The sequence below is a fragment of the Corythoichthys intestinalis genome, chromosome 3 (genome assembly GCF_030265065.1).
Source record: "Corythoichthys intestinalis isolate RoL2023-P3 chromosome 3, ASM3026506v1, whole genome shotgun sequence".
Lineage (NCBI taxonomy): Eukaryota > Metazoa > Chordata > Actinopteri > Syngnathiformes > Syngnathidae > Corythoichthys > Corythoichthys intestinalis.
The window spans coordinates 16,044,893-16,066,838 of NC_080397.1; the positions used below are offsets into that span (position 1 = coordinate 16,044,893).

At 37.8% G+C, this 21,946-nt stretch overlaps 1 protein-coding gene across 7 annotated transcripts in view; it reads left to right on the plus strand.

Annotated features, from left to right (window-relative positions):
• The window catches only part of mef2cb (myocyte enhancer factor 2cb), a 145,324-nt gene extending 123,864 nt beyond the window's left edge, over positions 1-21,460 (plus strand). For all 7 annotated transcript variants that reach the window (XM_057831028.1, XM_057831031.1, XM_057831032.1 and 4 more), the window contains 4 exons: positions 10,886-11,058; positions 14,745-14,874; positions 16,511-16,646; positions 17,941-21,460. In XM_057831028.1, the coding sequence (XP_057687011.1) occupies positions 10,886-11,058; positions 14,745-14,874; positions 16,511-16,646; positions 17,941-18,292 (791 nt within the window). In that variant the 3' untranslated portion in view covers positions 18,293-21,460. The remainder of the gene's footprint in view (positions 1-10,885; positions 11,059-14,744; positions 14,875-16,510; positions 16,647-17,940) is intronic.
• Positions 21,461-21,946: the final 486 nt, after the last annotated feature.

Consider the following 21,946-nt stretch of genomic DNA (forward strand, 5'->3'; position numbering starts at 1 on the left):
TTGATGTTAGTGGTGGTGGAGTTCATCTGGGAATGTTTACTCAGTGCCGGGGCTGTGACACATCCTGCCCCTGTTGGGTTAAGCAATAAAATCATACAAGACAGGGAGGGGGGGGGGAATGAAACGTACTTCCTGATGAGGTGAAGAGAGGAGCTATACCCGACTTTTCAATACACGCATTTGTTTTATCATCAGGTCTGCTGCTGAGATTTATTTGGATCCAGTTCAAGTCGGGTGTTTTTGTAACTCTTACTTTCGCTGTCGATGCGTGCCAAATTTGTGTTTGTTTATTTATTTTAAGATTCGATGAAGGTATTTTTTACCTCTGGAGTCAATATTATTCAAAAGGCAACATTTTCAATTTAGCGTGACTGATTTTATTCTGATTTTTGGGGAATTTTTTTTTAGAATTTTGAAATAAAGTACATTTTATTTATTAAATTGGCTCTGCAGGATGAGGTGCAACCTATTAAATTTTCTTCAACTGTTTGCAGGTTTTTTCCAAAATTTAACAACTATTGGCACATTTAAAAACTCTCCAAGTACCACCATCATGAAACACTTTAATGTACTTTAATAATACAGCATGACATACTGTACTTTTGTAAACCAGGGTGCCAGAGTAGAAAAAAAATCATAGCTAATCTGTACCTGCAATTTAGTAATCTGTGGGTATAGTTTCGTACTATGTGGGTATACTTTAGTAATCTGTTGGTACAGATTAATAAACAATGCGTGCAGATATCTAAACTGTGGGTAAACTTCAGTAATCTATGGGTACAGGTTACTTAACTGTGGGTACAGGTTACTAAATATTGGGTACAGATTAGCTATGAAATTACTAAACTGTACCCACACTTTATTAATCTGTCCCCACAGTTATATAAACCTGGTCTGATTACTAAACTGTGGGTACAGTGCAGTAATCTGAACCCATATTTTAGTTATCTGTGAGTTTAGATTAGTAATCTGTATCCATAGTTTAGTCATTTGTGGGTATAGATTACAAAAAGAGAGTTTAGTAATCTGTATCCATAGTTTCGTTATTTGTGGGTATACATTATTAAGATGTGGGTACAGATTATTAAACTGTAGGTACAGATTAGCTATGGAAAAAAGAAAAAAAAAATCCACCCTTGCACTCAGGGGGCTCTGAAATTTGATGTATATAATATTTTATATTTAATTGTTTTTTTTTTATTCTCTCTCATTCTTGAATTCTGATAGTTTTGATTAGTTTCATGAGTGAAATTGCTATCTTTTATTTGGTCTTAATTTTGTTTTAAATTGTTAGCGTTGCTGTTATGTATATTAGTATTAGTATTACTTTTGTTTTTTGTCATCACATTGGATTGTTTTTAAGGCACAGGGGGGAAAAAACTCCCAAAAAAAAGACATTTTAATAATGTTTTTGTTCATTTGAGTTTCATCATTTTGTTGTGTGAATTTTAAATATAAAATACTTAATAAGCTGCAAAACAAAGGGGTTAGTGTCTTTAATTTAAATGTATTAGTTTTGTGAGCACCGTATAGTTTCCGTTAGCTATTGTTTTTATCTTTTGATCATAGTTTTTATTTATTTCAATTAAATTATGAATTTCGGCCTTTAATTTGTTTTCATTAATGATAACAGCCTTTTGTAGCGTCTTGTAGCGATCATTCAATCAAATGGAATTTACATACGTCTAATGTCTTGTAATGAAACATGAGCATTCACTGCCAGCCCTCTCAATTCCAATTAATTGGACATTTATCCCTAAATAGATGTTCAACAAAAGATTGCCGATAATCGGCATTCAATCATGTTGCTCTTTTCAGCCTCTGCTATGAATTTAAATTAGTTTATCAGATGTAGCGGTCAAACATTCATCCATTTGCTGCCCCTAACCCTGTCCCTAACCCAGTTCAAAGGGATTGGACATCTATTGCCATCAGTCCCAGCCAATGAGTGAAAAAAATGCAAATGTAATTAATTCGAAAGGTTCAATAAAACTGAACCATACTTTTTCAGTGATTCCTCTACATACCACTAGAGGGAGCGCATACCACACTTCGACAATCACAGATTTACAACATTAGCTGAGATTAGTTCAGAAACAAATACAGCTCTAAATCATTTTGGACGGTTAAAGAAAAAAAGAGGCACTCGAACAAAAACTCACTTCAGCTAAAAACAACATTTGGGACTAGCTGTACATATAAATACTTCTGAGGATGCTCCGGGGGAAAATTGTGGTCGTCTGCAACCTATACATTTGTAGTTCTTTGTGTCTCCATACAACCAGCTTCTTTACTTCCTTTCCAGAGATTAACAGCTACCATATGTCTTGTAACCAAATTAACGCAGTGTTTTAGTGTCTAACCATACGCCCCCAAAAACGTCTGTCGCGCCTACAGAGATTTGAGCAAACCAAACCTATGTCAGCAAACGTAATGTTTAGCTTCTGTGTGCCATTAGGTTCATCCCTCAGGGCATGTCAGGGCAAAGTTTATAGCGAAGAGACCTCCTATTTAAAGGGTGAAATTTTATAGCCTGGACAAATTTTACAGTGTAAAAATGGAGAGGAGGGGCCGTGGTTCAGTGGGGCACAGCTGGGCGGCCCCGTCTGGCCCCTGGGGCTCCGTCATCGGGGTCACCGCTTGGTTTCTCTGTCTGGTCACTCGTCGCATACACGCACAACAGGACGGTTTGTTGTGGCGTGCGTTCGTTCGACGGCGCGACGCTTCCAATGTGCTCTTTGTATTAAAGGGGGCTGAGGAACAGAGGCGCTCTGTGAGGAGTGCGGCGCGTCGCTCGGCAGCGGCAAAAAACACGCGGAGAGAGACTTGTGTGAAACTAAAAGATTCCATTCAAAGGGTCCTTAAATCATATCTACAGGCAGAGAGTGCGCGTTGATGAATATCCACTAGTGCTTTGAGGCATATGTGTAGAGGAGAAAAAGTAGGGGAACACAGATAGACATGTTACGTGAACTTGGTCAGTCATTGTAATGATGAGCGAGTCAGTGTGAGGTGGCTCAGCCTAAATTTGGGGTGGGAACTAAAGGAGTCCAATATTATCGGGGAGCCAATATTATCAGCCTATAAAAGCATTTTAAAATGGTATTGGATTATATAGACATCATTATTTCATTATCGATTTCAAGCCAATATGCATGTTGCCTTCAAAGTGAATGCTTTTGGACAAGGGTTGCGCACAACTAAGCACATCAGTAATGCTTATTGACCATTAGATGTCTTCAAACTAAGATGCTTGGCATTTGTTATGTGAGCAGACCATTTGGTGCAAAAATTAAATGTAAAGTAAATATTTGAAACTATCCACAGCCATTATATGTTAAGTCTACAACCGCATATATCGGTATCGGTCTGATATTGGTATCGGATATTTGCAGTTGGACAATATCTGGATATCAGTTAGAGTATCGGTTAAAAATTCATTATCGGACAACTCTATTGTGGACCTCTGGGTACCTCACAATATGATACAATTTTCAATACAAGGCTCACTATAACAATTATCTCACAATATGGCGATACAAAAAATATCGATACATGAGTCATTAAATCCAAAGGTGAGTAGAGTAACCAAAGGTTTTACCAGAGTAAGAGTAGCATTGCTTCAAAATAATATTACTCAATTAAGAGTAAAAGTAGTCATCCAAAAAGTCTACAAGTACAAAAGTATCCAGTGAAAAGAATATGAGTAAAATTTTGAGTAACTGCTTATTTTTGTTTTGATTTTTTTTTAAACAATGGTATTTTTTTCCTTTCAACACAAAGTTACTAAAAATAAAAAAATAAAACATTAAATTCCGGCGAGAGAAAAAAAAAAAAAAACGTAATGAAGCATTATTCGCCCAAAGAGCATGAGTGCCCTGCCCTCTAGTGGAGAAAACAGTTCCTAGTTTGAATAGTGACTACTGTAGTTTCTTCAGTTACTGTTATGAAATTAAAAAGATCATATCTCCGGTTTTCCGTGGTCAATCTGTGCCAAATAAATAAAAACTGGGAGTTTTAAATCTGCTCTTTCGATTCATGTTGAGGGCAGCACTCTATGTCAAATACTTCATTTGTTACTGTGCTTTAAATACACCATGTGATTGAACAGGCTGGCGTGATCATAGAACAGCAAGCTTTCGCGATCATAGAACAGCAAGCTTTCGTCTGATTGGCGTAATGGAGTCATGTGATGATTGTTGCAACGTCTCATTGGTGAAATTAGTAGCACTACTCATGGCAATAGCATTGCTAGCAACAACAACAAAAAAATATCAAATATGTAAAATAAAGAGGAAAATTTTAACGACTCCTGTGTAGCCCAAAGTAGTGGCGTAGGAGTAGCGTTTTTTCTTCACAAATCTACTCAAGTAAAAGTAAAAAGTATAGCTCAGTAAAACAACCCTTGGAAGTAAATTTTTCTCAAAAGTTACTCAAGTGCATATAATGGAGCACATGTAACGTGTTACTACCCACCTCTGATCAAATCATTCCACAATATTTTACTATGAAAGCAATAAACAGAAAAACAAGCTCTTTTCATCCTTTTGCTGTGAATTGAATTGAGTATCAATAGTAGACATCTAATTCATTTGAAGTGGGAGGGTGGCAGTGGATGATCATTCGCTTCCATCCCTCCCTCTTCAAACGGATTGGACGTCTATGGCGGTCAATGGCAAGAAATGAGTTTAGTTTTGGGGTATTTCAGGGCATTGGCTGTTTATTTTAAGTCACTTCCTGTTGATTTTGGGGCATTTCTTGGTCACTTCCTGTTGATTTTGGATTACAGAAAAGGAAGTGACATGGAAATCACCCCAAATGAATAGGCAGTGATTCAAACTCAACAGGAAATAACCTGTAAATGCCTTAAAATCATAGGTGGAGTTTGACTTTTGGGGCAGGGGGGACACAACATGTTGATGACCCCGAAACGCAGTGTCAGCATTAAAATTAACTTACAAGAATATTTATAATAATAGTTGACAATGAGGGATTTTTGTTTCACATCATTCGTGAGGGGAATTCTAAATGAGGCTGCTTAGGACAGCTATGCTTTTCGCCAAGATCGTCATCCATTGAATATGGTACGCCCGCCGGTGTCGTGCCAATGTAGTTACCCTAGTCAAAATTGTATCCCCTGGGCAGAGCCATATGGAGGTAGATTTTTGTCTTTATTTTCAATCAAAAAAAAGTTTCTTCAATCAAAATATATATTTTCAACCCCAAAAAAAGTCGCTTCGAACCAAAAAAAAATGTGTTTGAATGCAAAAATATATTTGAAACTCAAAATTTTTATTTATTTATTTATTTATTTTTTTTTTTTTTTTTTTTTTTTTTTTTGATTGGCGCAACTTTTTTGATTGAAGTAATGTTGATTTGTGTTTGGGCCACATTTTTGCTAGGACATTTTTGTCGTTATTAATCAATCAAAAAACAAGTTTCTTCAAAAAGTATAGATTTTCAAAAAGAATAATCACTGAAATCGAAATAAGAAAAAAATTCAATCATAGAAAAAGTGTTTGAATGCGAAAAAATATTTGAGATTGAAATATTGCATTTGAACACTTAATTTTTCATTAAAAAAGTTTTCTTTGATGTGTCTAAATCTTTCAATCCCAAAAAAAAGTTGCTTCAATCAATAAAAAATATTTTCAAAGAAAAAAAACATTTTTAAAAAATATTTTTTTAATATTTATATATGTATATATCTCAAATTATATGCAAAGTAAATAACCGTCTAAGGTGCTCGAAAAATACTTTTGACCCATTATAAAAAAAAAAAAAATTTAATTTGTTTTTGTTGTTGTTAATTTAATTCATTTTTGTTGCAGTTTTATTGCTTTACAACTTTTATATATATATATAGGAAAGTCAGTTACATGCAATGACACTTTTTAGCCACCAGGGGGGGCCTGCACCCCCCCTTAAAATTCGCTTATGCTTAAAATGAAAAAAAAAGTGACTTGTAAATGCCCACTAAATGCCCACAAAAGACTGGTTGTGAATGCTCTCGTTTGAGTGCCATTGACAGTGTTAGACGTCCTATCCAATCAAAATTAATTGGATATTTAGCACTAACAGAGACACTATTCTAGTTTTGTTTTGTTTTGTTTTGTCTTTTTTAACAGTGACACATTTTTTAAATGATATACCAATTCTTGGCAGGAGCATATTGATAACCTTCTGTGATACATTGTTTGACGATACATTAACATTTCAATATTTTGTCACACCCTTAACCGAAACCATGTTATTATTAATAAATGTATTTTAGCATTCCTCTCCTGCTCACAAGTTTTCATCCGAATTGTACAAATAGCTGTCAGGTGTTCCTTCTGTATAACAGTTTTAAAAAAGGAGGGATGTATGTGCGTGTTTCCACATATGTCATGGTTCCACTGTCTGTAAAGAGACAAAATGACAGCAAGCTCCCACATGGGAATTCTATTACCTGGGGTCCCCCTGTAGTGTGGCAGCACTGTAAAAAAGAAAAAAAAGGAAAGAAAAGTTGTTTTGTGCCTAAACACACAACCCCACACACACACATATCAGGCTGTTTGGTAATTCCATTGTTCCAATTGCCTTCCATTAAAACACATTGCGCTTCTTTCATGTTGTTATCTTAGTAAAAATTCAGAATTTTCAGATCAATTTTCAGCACAACAAGTGTACATTCAATAATATGAAGAAAAAAAGAATACTGAATCGCCATTGAAATTTTAGTTGTTAAAGCATGTGGTTCACGAAACTAAGGTCACGTGGTTCGATCCTGGCTCCGACTGTCCACTTCCAAAGTGTCCTTGGATTGGAAACTGAACCCCAAAAATAGCTAACAATTGTCATGGCAGTACCTTGCATGGCAGCGGCACCACCTATTGGTATGAATGTGAACCCGTAAAGCACATTGGGCACTGTGAAGGTGAAGACTAAAAAAAAAATTTTAAATAAAAAAAAAAGATACTAAATATGTCTTCTCCATTTATCATTTTTCCAGTAATTATGCATACATTTATTCAATTTAAGCAATTTAAAGCTTATTTAATGTGTTCAAGACCCTGCAATATGTAAATTAAAAAAATAAATATAATGTAATGTAATCATTTTTTTGTTTGTTTATTAAAACTCCAGAGGCAACTTAACAAGGTAAAAAACATTTTAATAAGTTTTTTGCTATTTAACTCAATAGCATTGAAAGATAAGCATTCAAGCCAGTCCTCGCGGTTCAAATGAATTGGACATAAATGGCAGACAATAAGTAAAATAAAACTTTTTTCCAAAATCATAATGCTATTTCTTATCATTTGTATATCCTACTGTATATAATTTTCTTCTAAACAAATTTAAAAATTTATCAAATGTTATTAAACACAAAATTAAAATGAATAAAAACAGAAATATACTCTGTTTATGGCCCCAATAATATTCTAAAGCTTTTTTTTTCATAGTATTTGACTCATGAGCTGTCATTGACAGAGGTAGCCGTCCAATGATAACTGTTTTTTTTGCAATTGAACGCATCACACAGGAGCGAGAGTGAAGGGAGAGCACGCTCGGCTTTTAAGAGCTGTCGCCGAGTTGTAATTGAAATACATCTTAAGAAAACAACTAAAGTCTGACAACGTTACTTGGGATGTTGCAATCGATGCTCAGTTGCACTCTCACCACTTGGAAAATAACAAATAGAAGCATGTGGTGTGGCGCTGCGTATAGTCTCTACAGCCTGACTCATTTTTGGCATGATAGCATCTTATCACTTCCTCTCTGAATGTTTTTCGGAGCCTATGGCATGCATGGTAGCAGAGTTGGGTAGTTATGCGTTCCATTTACTTATTTAACTTTTTGAGAAAAATGTACTTCTAAAAGTAGTTTTACCACGCATACTATTGACTATTACTTGAGTAGATTTGTGAAGCAGAAACGCTACTCCTACTCCGCTACTTTGGACTACACGAAAGTCGTTTCCTCTCATTCTACATATTAGATTTGACTTTATTTTTTTCCAGCTAAGTGGCTCTACCAGTTTCACCGATGAGACGGCCCAACAATAATCACATGATTCAATTATACCAATCAGATATAGCAATACAGTCACATGACCATACACAAGCTTGCAGCCGGAACTCCTATGGTCGCGCCAGCCTGTTCAATCATGTGGTGTCTTTAAAGTGCTGTAAAAATTTAATTATTTGACTGGGCGCTGCCGTGAATATTACTCAAAAGTGTGGATTTCAACCTCTCTCACAATTTTCATTTGACGTCAATAGACCACGAAAAAACTGAGATATGATCGATTTTATTTCATGGTAGGAAATAGGTTTCTCCATTAGAGGGCACTCATGCTCTTTAGACTAGTCATATTGCATTTCTGTAGATTTTTTTGGACGGAATTAAATGATTTATGTGCATTTTTTGGCAGGGTGCCTAAAAAAAGTATATACAGTGTATATGCACTACCGATCTAAAGTTCGGGGTCACTTAGCCCCCAAACCTTTGAACGGTAGTGTACATATACTAGTACAGTATGTGTGTGTTTGTGTAATGCCATTCCTAAAAAAACAGACATTATACTGTAAGCAGTTACTCAGTACTTGAGTATTCTTTTCTCTGAGTACTTTTTTTACTTTTAATTAAGTTAATATTTTGAATGGCTACCTTTACCTATACTCAAGTAATATTCTGAAGCAATGCTCCACTTACTCGAGTAAAATTTTTGGCTACTCTTCTCACCTCTGCACAGTAGCATATAGCGTTTAGCTGCTTTCACTTCTCTGAGTTGAGTCATAGCATCTGTCTCCAAATCAGAGGGGATCAAACAGTCAAATGAAAAGACTTGACTCGCAGTTCTGCTTTCATTTGCTTAATGACTTCATGATTTCACTTGTGAAGTGCTTTAAGGAGCGTCCTGCGCCACTGCTGATCATTGAGCTGTAATAATTGACTGGACCGCAGCCATCTCCACACGGTAGCAACGCGCAGATGTCTGATTGAAGCCCTACCAACATGAAGTCTGCGTCCTTCTGACCAAACACCGTATTAACGTGACACCCCCGAGCGAGTTTTCATCTCAGCAGGAACACCAAAACGCGGGTTATTTACTAAAAATGTGTGTGTGTATGGGTGCCATCAATGTGTTTAGGAGTGTGTGAGGTCTCATTCATCTATCTCCACATGCACCCACTCCAACTTACAAAAGGCCAGCCATGAGAATGAGAGAGCAGGAAAGCTGAAGAGGCAGCTGCCACTTTGCTAATGCGAGGCTTGAGATAGAACTAAGAGGCTTCCATAGAAAATACACACGTGCATCCATATGCGAAGCTCGCTTTTCTACTTTCAAACATACAAAGATGCCGCTCTCACACATTTAGGCCCAAATATGCGCGATACCATATATTAACGGAAGCAGAGCGCACACGGTTTTTTAGCTAGCGGTGGTTTTACTCTTGAAATTGTTCAAATTGTGCATTTTGAGACTTTTCATTTCCAAACAACAAAAACCTCCCTCTCAAATTAAACAAAGATCAGCAAAGGGAAATTGCCCAGGAAGACATCTGCGACTCATTTTCCCCCCGGAGTATATGATTAGGAAATTCATTTATGTCTAACGTATAATTCGTGCCTGTCTTTCAAGTGGGAAAAGTCCACACTGCGCCCTGTGTTCTAAGTAAGGGGGGGGACTAGCTTGTGGGATTGGGTTAGAAACAAAGAATATGTTACTTGCAGGAATGCTTTCCTCCTATTTTTTTTTTTGTCTTTATGATTTTGCGAGGTTTTCACCGCATCATTTTTCAAGAGGGAAAAACGTGCGCTGCACTTGTGTGCCGAGCTGGTGGCAGCCCCGAGGGAGGGTCTTTTGTGTGCAGCAACCACACATGTTTAGCTGTGATGGCCAAATGATGGGCCCCGTCCTTCTGTGGTCATGCTACCCGTAATTTAATGTTTTTACATGATTCACTGGCTGTTGCCGGGCACATGTAGTCTTAACTGACTGTGACAGAGTTGGAGGGGGAGGTCTGCTTTTTGTATGGACGCCAAGTAAATATGAATACTTGAGGGTCCTCTGTCAGAAAGAAACATTTCCATGGCTCATTTAGCCAAATGACAGAAAACACTAGGCGACTATTTAGGACCGCAAGGTGAAAATTGGAGAATTGTGTGGAGTAATTAGCTTACATTGCAGGAATTGCAAGTTATTAAATGCTGGAATTGTAGTTTTTAAAATTATTTTGGGAGAGGGAGCAGACAAATTCAAAGCATCGCTTTATTTCTGACCACTGTGACCTTTGACCCTTTCTATTCTCATCATATTACTGACCCTGCAAATTCAAGCTAATTTAGCTAATCTGTTATCAAGTTATTTTGAAATGTCTTTTCTGACAACTGTGACCTTTGACCTTTTCTATTCTCAACATATCACCTACCCAGCAAATTTAAGTTAATTAGGCTAATTTGATATCATATTATCGTGAAATTCCTTTAATGACCACTGTGACCTTTGACCTTTCCTATTCTCATATCACCTAGTCTGCAAATTTGATCTAATCAGGCTAATCCGTTATCAAGTGATCGTGAAAACATGCAAACATATCCTGCAAGTTTGATAATAAATAGCTCCTTCATTTGTTCTGAAGTTATCTTGAACTCAAACATAGAGACAAACAGACATACAGAACCGAATTCATAACCTCCGCCTTCCGTAGGTTTCACCTACTGGCAGAAATAAAAGGCACATTATCTCATTGTCTGCCATTGACGACGATAGACGTCTAAAACTTTTTGACTGGGAGGGGCTGGCAGCATTCGAACGATCTAATAATCTAATCATTCACTGCCAACAATATTTTGTGTGAATCCTTCTCATTCTCCCATCTTTTCTTTGCTTTCACAGGAAACGGATATGGAAATCATCGCAACTCTCCCGGTCTGCTGGTCTCTCAGGCCGGCATGAACAAGAACATGCAGGCAAAGTCACCTCCACCCATGAACTTAGGCATGAACAACCGCAAACCTGATCTACGTGTGCTTATCCCGCATGGCGCCAAGAACAACATGCCCTCAATTGTGAGTAAACTCTTTTGTTGCTATTGTTTTACTTGTTTGCTGGTCTATTGTTTATTTCAAGCTTGACAATAGTTTTCGTACCCCAAAACTCCCTGTAGGTGGCAGTGATGCAACCTTTTAGAGGCCTAGATTGCTGTTATAGACCCTACTCACATGACGTCACAACCACGCCCCCGCGCCATATTGTCCGTCAACTCGTCACTGTTGATGCATTACCGCTACGTAAATTCCTCCTATTATGGCGTGTTTTTCTGCTCGTTAACATTAATAATCAAAATGGTGAAGGCGTGTGTAGCGGTCGGTTGCAATAACAGAGAAGATAGACGGAGAGACTTGAAGTTCTACCGGATTCCGAGAGACCCGGAGAGGAGAGCGAGATGGGCTGCTGCAATTCGACGAGAAAACTGGGCTCCAAACGATTACCACAGATTATTTAGTAGTCATTTTATATCTGGTAAGATGCATTTAATATATATTTAGAGGGTTTTGGGCTGACAACCACAATTAAGATCATTGCTAGGCTAATCGCCGACATCATACACTCAGACGTTGTGAATGAACTACCTGAAAATATATAATTATAAGGGGATAATAAGACAGTTGTCATACAATTAATTTACAATGTCACTATTGAGGCCAAAAGCCAAAAAATGAATTCAACTAGGGACAATCTGGAGTAGTGCTATCGCACTTCATATTTATTACATATTATATATGTATGTAGTGAGAGTGCTATCGCTAAACCATATAAACATTAAAAGCCCTAGCTCCATTGACAAATGACATGAACTACATTAGGCTTGACAGTGGATGTTAGCAAGAACAAAAGATTTTGAATTGAAAATTTTGTAACTCACCTTCCCGAGCACAAGATAGATTCCTGCCGAATTTTCGTGGACGAGGACCTGTTTCACCCAACCAGCAACGAAGTATTTATAAGCCTCCAAGCGCTTAAAGTTTTTCAAACTTTCGTGAGAATAGGCTGACTTTGTGTGGACAAGATAGTTGTAAATATCAGGGTAGCAGATGTCAGGCAGAGACGGGCGAAGACAGCGGGTCAAAAAACATCGATTTAGGCATCAAATATGGATCTGGCGAATGGATAAACTGAAGCTTTTCCACATAACCCCTTTTATGCAGCGCATCCAATGAGTTTACAGCATCAGATAACACCGGGGCTTCCATGAATTGCTCTATAAATTGCACGACTAATTGAAACCATTGAGAATAGGGCTAAAAAATGACGGACAATATGGTGGCCGGATACAGCGACACGTCATTTTGTGACATAGGTGAGTAGGGTCTATAGTCCCTTAAGGCTTCCACGACTAATCTACACCTAATTTATGAACAAATGAATGGACAACTAGTAGCTAGTTGTTAGTTTCTAGTAGTTGATTCATTTCTTTAGACATATAGTTGACCTAAAAGTTTTCCAAATCCCCCTTTTTGACCCTCTTAATAGCAAACATTAACTATATACTAATAGATTTTTAATATGTACCAGTATTTTCTACCCTGCTTTGAACATTGCAGTTTTGTCTTTTTGTGGATTTTTACATGCTATAGAGCTGCAGGTCTTTTTGTGTAAATACAGCTGCAGTGCAGCGTATATGTGAACACATGCAGTTTTCTTGTAAAATTAGGTGAGTGAGGCATATAATCGGGTGTGCCTTAAAGTGCACAATTTTTTTTTTTTTTTTTGATAAAACGGAGGGGGGGCAGGATAAAACAAAATGTAAAAGAAGAAATAGTCTGAATTTTTAAATATAATAAATGTTTTTTAAAGGGAAAAAATGTATTCTCAGATTTCTGTAGTCAGCCTTCTTTCATTGAGGACTAGTAAATTAAATAAAATTAAAACTTGTACTTAAGTGCAGTAAAACAAACAATACAAATAAATGTAGCTGTATGGGGCTGATTCACATGACGTCATGCCCTCTTCCGGGTTTGCCAATAGGAGTGTATCCCTCTGTAAAACTCTGTTGTGTTTATATGAACCACCAGGATCTAAAAGAAAAAAAACATTCAGTTTCGAAAGGTATAATGAAAATTAATATTATTTACGACTATCTTGCATATACATACAGTGGGATACATACATATTACATATTTTGACTTTACCTATAATGGACATTTCTAGATTCTAGGCGAATTTAAGATCATTTCCGAATGGTAAAGCATAAAAGACAGATAACATTATCGAGACAAATGGAAAAAAGTATTCATGTAAACTTGTACCTCTCAAATTTAAATGACTTTTGTTGGATTATGGAGCAGTGCACACAATTATCATTGAAGAAATACTGAAGATGCACTCCTATCGCTAAACAGAAAGTAATCCGGAAGTTGAGTGACATCATTGTGAATAGGACGGATAGTTATATATGCTGTACTTGTACAGAAACAAATCTGTAGACAAGCAGCCCCAAAAAAAGTTATGTTTGGATGTTTGCTCCATGCTTTATTTTATTATTTATTATATTGCATGTTTTAAATTCTGTCAATTTCATTAGAATTTTTGATTTCGTAATTCTTACCGCTAAGGAGTAGTGGTACCTATACCATATATTGTGAATCGTTTGACAGGTTCTGCATTGTTTGCCATGAAGTTGGAATGATTTTCATTTTCAGTAATCCTCCTGTTAACTATTTGTTTGATTCCGATCGATGAATTGCAATGATTTTGTGTCCTGGGTGAAATCTTTTTTATGTTAGGATGTGCTTGTATTTCATGAAAAGTGGTAAAAACAAATGCCGAGTTTATTCCAACTTTATGGGCAATAGTGCATTTGCAGTGCTGTACTGTATATGTTAAGCTTTTTTTTGTCAATATTTAAAGTTTTTGTTGGTAGTGTAGCATTTTAGAATAATTTGTGACAGTTTCTTCTCTAAACCCTTAATTAGTCGTCACTCTATACTAATTGAATTTATCACCCTCCACTTTAATGCCCTCAGTCTGAGGATGTTGATCTACTATTGGTAAGTCGGACTGCTCAAAAGTAGAAAAAAACAAGCGGGCTCCCTCCAATGCAGCATAAACATTTTTGCAAACAATTTTTTCCCGCTCAAGGTTCACCAATTTAGAGCCTGATATTTTTTAATCGGGTCAATTTTATCATTTTAACATCCCACTGGCTGTAAAGTCAGCTCGTTTTGTTAGGACACATAGTGCCCTCCAGTGTTGTGGAACTGTAACAGCACGTTGACCTGACGTTTACTTCATGTTACATTTTAGTTTCTGCCTTAGAATTTTCCCAGCGTTTTTGGTCATAGAACCCACTCTAACAAATTGCAGTTTTTTTTATTACTGCGAGATGTGTTCTGCTTTTTATTTATTCATTTGGCATTAAAGTCCATCTTTTGCCAGCAAACGCTCACCTTCGCCTCAGAAACGCGCGTCCTCTTCCTTTGCCATCGCTACCCTGCGTTGCCTTGGAGACAGGTGGTGTTACTATAGCGACAGTGGGCCCTCACTAAGGGTAAATGACAGGGTTGGCTGGGTTCAGCGCGTGTCAGGCAATTGCAACCTGGCATCACGTTCATTTTCACAGCATCTGCTTAGTGAAAGAAAGGAAATTAAAAAGACCAGCGCAACTTTCTTGCTATGATTAGGCTTTGCCGTTCGTTGAATATTCACCGTTGACTTTTGTTTCATCTTCTTTTTTTCTTTTTATCTGTCACAGAACCAGAGAATAAACAATTCCCAGTCTGCTCAGTCTTTGGCCACCCCAGTTGTGTCAGTAGCAACTCCCACTTTGCCAGGACAAGGCATGGGTGGTTACCCGTCAGCCATCTCCACATCTTATGGTACAGGTATGTACCAAAACACTATCGAGATTTTTTTTAAATTTAGCTTTGGTTCTCAAATTGATAGGGTTGCCACAAGTAATCGATTAATCCAGGGGCAGAATTTAAGGGGTGCTGGGGGTTTGCAGGCATAAAGTGCGTGAGGGGATGGTCAAACTGAAAGGTAAGCTGATGCACAGAGCTGTAATATAATGTTTAAGTGTTAAAATATCTCTTCCAGCTGCTTGGCCGGTTGTCTGGATAGGCTCACAAAAAAATCTACTTCTCGTTTATAGTCATCGCACCCGGGGCCCTGTTCACATCTGTTCTGCCACTGGATTAATCAATAACTATATGATTATCTAAATAATCAACAACTATTTGTATAGTCGATTAATGATTTTGGGAGAATTATTGATGTCAGAATTGTACACATTCTCTTTTCTTAAGCCTCTTAATACTAAATATTGTCTTTTTACATTTTTTAATAATAAAAATCCCATCCTGTTCTGTTTTTTGAACAGTAAAGTTGTGCCTAAAGATATGAATTTACAGTAATTCGTCCTGCATTGGCCAGGATCCTAACTCAAAGCACCAGCTTTTACAATGTTTCCCCATTCCAATGAATAAAATTGTCATTACCCATTATTGGGCAAGTGACTTTTTCTAATATATATCTAATATATAAAAATGGAAAACCCATTGGCAGTGTATCAAATACTTGTTCTCCCCGTTGTATATACTGTATATATACATGTATATATATTGAAATATAAATTTAAAAAAAAAAAATGAATCCCATGAACATATTTGTGGACTTCACATTGTGGGTCATGTAGGCCACAATATTAACATATGGTAACATTTGGCCACACATTTATCTAAAATGATCCAAACTGTGATGATTAATGAATTAAAATGAATACAAACCGAAATAAAGTTAATTGTTTTTAACAGTTTTTCCTCATTGGCTGCCATTGACTACTATAGACATAATTCATTCCAACTGTGAGGACTGAATGTGAATGCTCATGTTTAAGTGCCATCGATGGCTCTAGACATCCAATCCATTTTTACTGGGAGAGGTCGCTGCTATCACTTCCAGTCAAAATTCATTGGACGTCTAGTGCTGTAAATGGCAATAAGTGAGTTAAATGCATGTCCTATAAAGGTTTAGTCTAAAAAACATAGTTAAATATTAAATAAAACAAATATTCTCTTTATATTTCTTATTATTCATATATATATTTTCAATTTCAAAACAGCAATAACTAATTCAGAAAAAAGTTATCAGTCTATTATCAAAATAATCGTTTGTGGCACCCCTAGAAATATTTTTATCCATTTCATACTATCAAAGTTTGAAATTTTAGATATTATTACAGAAAAACATCAGCTCTTATACTGTATCTCCTCATTTAAAAAAAAAAAAAAAAAAAAAAAAAAGTATTTGAGATTTTAAAATAGGCACTCCATACGGTATGTACTTTTTGGTACTTTAAGCGTCATCCACTATTAATACATGCATCTCTACAGTGGAACACAAGAGGGTGCTGTTGTTAAAAAAAAAACGGAAGTTTGAGAGTTACAACATCATTCATTACAACTACATACATTTTGGATCTTATTTCATACTGCATATCCATCATTTTTTCCGATGCAGAGTATTCCCTGAACAGTGCGGACTTGTCTTCGCTGTCAGGCTTCAACAGCGGCAGCTCTCTGCACTTGGGCTCAATGAGTGGCTGGCAGCAGCAACACCTTCAGAACATGCAGCATTCGGCCCTTGGCCAGCTTGGGTGAGTGGCTTTAAGAATGCATGGTTTACCACGTCACAAGGATGATGTCACATCACATAGCCACGAGAGTGTACAGTGGTGCCTTGACTTACGAGTGACTTGACATAAGGATTTTTCTGGGACATAGCTCCGATAGCGCCATATCAACTCATATTTGAACACAAGCGGTGCAGCAATGTGCAGATAGACAGTCTATCAATAAAAATGGCCAGCAAAAAATATTATGTAATTCTGGGGTGCTGAATCCAAATCTAACCTTTAATTTTCTGTAAGCTGTCTAGATTTTGTGTGTGTGTGCAATGCAAATTGATTTTAAAGTGATATTTGTTACAACTTAGTTATATAGCTGGCACTAAGGGACAACGTGAAATGTACCGTACTTCACTGCAGTCAAAGGGCTCCAATATGTAAAAATCAAGTCAATTCTGACAAGCTAATGTTGACAACAATTCAGAAAAATGTATATAATTATGGAAAGGACTAAAAAGTTAAACTGATGTTGTGTGAAAATATTATAATTAATAATAGCAATGTTAATTGTGTGAAAAAGACCTAATGGCTGATTTGAAATCTGAGACCAAAAAGTAATAAAAAATGATTAAGAATAAAACTCGTGCTACAGAAAAACATTTTTAATTTTTTTTCTAAAAAATGATGTTACTGAAGTCTTCAGAGTACAGTACCTCCTTGTATCTGTATTATACTGCTCTCTGGTGGTCAAGGCGTGCACACCAGAAGCGGCGGCATCATAAATTCATGTGATCAATAAACTATTTCATTCAGAGGTCTCCAAACTATTCCACAAAGTGCCACAGTGGGTGCAGGATTTCATTCTAACTGAACAAGAGGACACCTTTTCAGGAAATCAGGTTTCTTAAAACCTCAATGGGTAAACTGTCCGTACGGTATCGGTTGGAACGAAGACCAGGACCCTTGATGACTGGTTTTGAGACCCCTGATTTAAATATTTACTGTGTATTTAACAGGAAAGATTCTATTTCATTGCCACTGACAGAGATAACCCTCCCACCTCAAGTGGATTGCAAATCTATCGGTGTCAATGGCAGTCTTAATATCATTTGAATTCCTTTTAACAGTGAGATGATTAGGGTTGCCTTTTGAGTTCCGAGCGTAGCCAACGAGCAACTTGAACTCCTAGGTGAAGGCGCCACTGTACCGTCAATCACCCGTTTTTCCAACCTTCACAAATACGACACCTCTTGAAAATGGACAATTGCATGATTGTGTGCTCTGTATTTCTGTAACACCTTTCCTTTCCTCTTCCTTCCTACAGAAATTGCGCTAGCTCTCACTTATGTCAGGGTTCAAATCTCTCCCTGCCCTCTGCTCAAAGCCTGCACATCAAGTCCGAACCTGTTTCTCCTCCTAGAGATCGCACCAGCAGCACACCGGGGGGCTACGGCGGCGGTGGGGTAGTCCCTCCCCAGAACCCCTCATCCCGCCAGGACTCGGGCCGCTCCCCGGTCGATAGCCTGAGCAGTTGTAGCAGCTCCCACGAAGGCAGCGACCGCGACGAGCACAGGAACGAGTTTCACTCTCCTCTAGGACTGGTCCGCCCCGCCCTGGACGAGCGCGAGAGCCCCTCCATCAAGCGGGTGCGCCTGTCCGAGGGCTGGGCCACATGATAACCCCGCCCTCTCCCCAATTAAGGCCGCCCCTTTCTCCCCCTGCGACAAAAGCAGCCCCCTGTCAGCCCCTCTCAAAAGTCTACAACCATTTTATTTTATTTTTTTTTTGCTGAGTGTGTGTGTGTGCTATATATATGACATCACATAAACCAGTGGGCTCTTGTAGATGTCAATCAATCGAGGGGCAGGGTAATCTATTTTTAGTTGGGGAACTATGCATCAATTGCAATCACAAATGCATATATCTTTACATGTGTGTACATATATGCATATCACCAACAACAATAGTCAGGTACTCTGTTTCATACAAGTTCCAATTCATCATCTACAGCGGTCGGAAAGTGTCAAGCAGTTTGCAAATTCCAAACGTTTTGTAAAACAAAAACAGGAATATCAATAGCCGCATCACATATGTAAACAGCGAAAACTGAAGTAAACTAATAAATTACAACAGCAGACACAAGGGTAGATATCGCTTTGTGACAATCTCTGCCATAGGCCTTTCAGAAGTATTCATCCAGTAGAGATCATTGACGTTAGCTAACTTTATCATAGAAATCGTGACAGCTCTGACGTTATCCACTAACATTAGCCAGTCAGACGTGTGTCCTTTGTTCTGATGTAAGGCTTATAATAATAGTGATGGAAGTAAGCACACACTAAACTTATATCTTAGAGGCTAACATTAGCGACGAATGTCCTACAACAATCTCAACTGGGTAACGTTAGCATCTGATGTCATGCAACGACCTCTATTGGATAACGTTAGCGGCTAATGTCATGCAACGATCTGTACTGGATTACGGTAGCAGCTAACGTCATATGAAAATCTCCACCGTATGACTGCTGCGTCAAGCCAACGACGTAACTACGGTGTCGCCCCGGCGCTGTTGATGAGCATTTGAAGCTCTGCAGAGAAGTGAGGGATAACGTTCTAGTCCGCCGCCCATCCACTAGGAGGATGTATCCTTATCTTTGTGTGGTTTCGCTGTGCTTCACATAGCACTCCTTGGTTTCGTTAATGTCAGAGACGGAGCAGCTGTTTCTTGAGCTGGAGCTCATCGAAATCAAAAAGAATTGCTTTTGCTCCAAATGGTAAAGCGCAGGAGACGCAGAAAACTTTGCGGAGGTGGTCTGTCTGACTACTGAACCAGTAGAGGCAGCGAACGGATGAATTTACATACTTCCTCGACCTGGTCCATTTCTTTTTCGATACAACAACAGATTGAAGAATGGCGGGATTGTTGCTATGTTGGCTGGAAATAGCAATCACGGGAATCACGTTTTGCGTGGACCAATCACACTCCTTGCCGTTCACGTAGATACGCATCACAGCGACGCGTTGTCAGGATTTTAGGGAGGCGCACGTCAGGATTAAGGTCCAAGCTGGGTACGCCATCGCCCTGACACTGAAGCGTTAAGGCAGACAATGGTCATGAAGCAATATCTGCCAAAGTTTACCTACTGGTCAAGTTTACTTCCGTTGTGATCATTTTGCGTTCGTGTTGTGACTATTGGCATTTTTTTCCCTTTGCAAAGTGTCTGGAATTTGCAGATAGTCTGACACTTCCCGGTCACTGTAATTATCAGTGACAAGAAAAGACAAAAAAAAGCATCAACATGAGAGCGAGTGTACTTGACAAACATGTACAGTGTCAGTTTCATCAATATGTACCGTCTCCCTGGCAAAAACAAGTGTGTGTGTTAACAATAGATGATGTCATGTTGCAGGTTCAACGTATTTATGTAAATAGAGGTCGAAAAGGGGGAGCGAAGTTGCAGGACATTTCAAGATTTATTTACTTGCTAAAGGAATAGCTAATATGCAACATTTGAAGGACTGTACAGGTATTCGGACCCCAAAACGTTTGGAACTTTTGGTGTGTAAAAAGTGGGGTGAGTGAGGACCACCCTAGGATCCAAGAGTTAGTGTAATCAAGAAACCTTGGGATCTAGTTATAACTATCAGTATTATTAAAGGAGAAAAAAAAGAAAAAACAATTGTACGATACACTTGCTTCTATTTTCATATGAAAGGATTACAATGCAATGCAAAGCATTTTTGTGGCTTTTTGTAGTTTCTATAAGCCAGAATGTGTTTTTGATAGCTTTGCTAAATAAGAGAAGGATAGCGCACCCCGCCCGGTTGGGGGGATGAGTGGGCTTCGGAGACCCAAGCCATGAAACAGACTGAGATCCAATGCTTTGCTGAACTGTTTTATCTTTGTAGAAGTTTGTTATTAAACGTGTATTTCTAATTATATATATAATAATGGTAATATTAAGAATCTTTAAAAAAAAAAATGAGAAAAAAAAGAAAAAAATCTGTGAAATTAACATGCTTGTGTATAGCTTTCTAATATATAAATATATATAATAATAATTTTTTTTGTTGTTGGTTTCTTAGTGGAGTTTCAATGTGCAGTTGCACATGTTCGTTTGGTTTGTTTTTCCTACAACTTTTTCGGGCTCCAACACAAGCAAAGGCGGCAAAAGAAATCACTGACGTCCAATTACGTCTGACCCAACATGCATTTTGATGTCTCACGCGCTTCATTCTATTAACTTATTGAACATGACCTTGTTTTTCCCTTATTCAACTCTGCACAAGCTATTGAAGTAATAGAATTCCGCAAATGGATGCTGAGGAATAACCCCGAATGATTGCAGATTTAATTCAATTCTGTACCTTCTGGAGTTCAATTATTTTCAAATGAAACATATACAGCGACGGTTTTGACAGCCGCGCGAGGACAATTGGATCACGTGTTGTTCATTTTTGATCGATAGCTGTTTCGATTACGCAAACTAGCCACTTATATCTGCCTCTGAGTCCTGTATCTGCTGTCATTTAAGTGTTATGATATTTCAATGTGGATATTTCATGCAGGTTCACTATGTTGTTACTGTATAGTCTGTGCATTCAAACAGGGGCAGAGCCTCTATAGCAGTGTTCTTCTCAACTCTCCCTTTTTTAAAAAAAAAAATTCAATATACAAAAAAGGCTGAGAGGGGAAAAATAAATTAAAAAAATGTTTGAGGCGGATGAGTGGAGAAACCAAAGCCAGTGGCATTTGTGTGTTGTAAACTTCTTATTTTCACATTCATTTATGTTTTTATTTTGCAAGCATTGAAAGTGTCAATAAAAACTGTTGAAATGTAGAATTTCTTTTTGACTTTACAGCATCGACCCCTCTTTTGCATTGATATTGACGATAATTAGCATCGATTTAGATTCACTCACAAGCTTGAGCTGTCGCCTTGGTGTTTAACTCGTTGGCCGCCATTGACAGGGACGGACGTCGAATCCATTTGAAATTGATTTGTTCATTTCATTCGACGTCTATTGCTGTCAATGGCGCCGAAACATGATCTTTCACTGGATGTCTATCAGCCAGCCAATGAGCTAGAGTTAAAAATCAACCAAAGACATGAAGCAGATTTATATTTTCTCCTCTTTTGTGTGTTTTATTTACATTTTTATTTTTCATCATCTGTTGATCAGTTGTGTTATGAGATTTAAAAAGTCATGCTGGTACCTCCAAATGACCCAAACAGTACCTCATCCGATGTATTGTCAAGTCACTTTGCAGTGCAAATGGGAGCGCATCCACCTGTACAGCCATGTGTAATAGCATATCATCCCTCTTT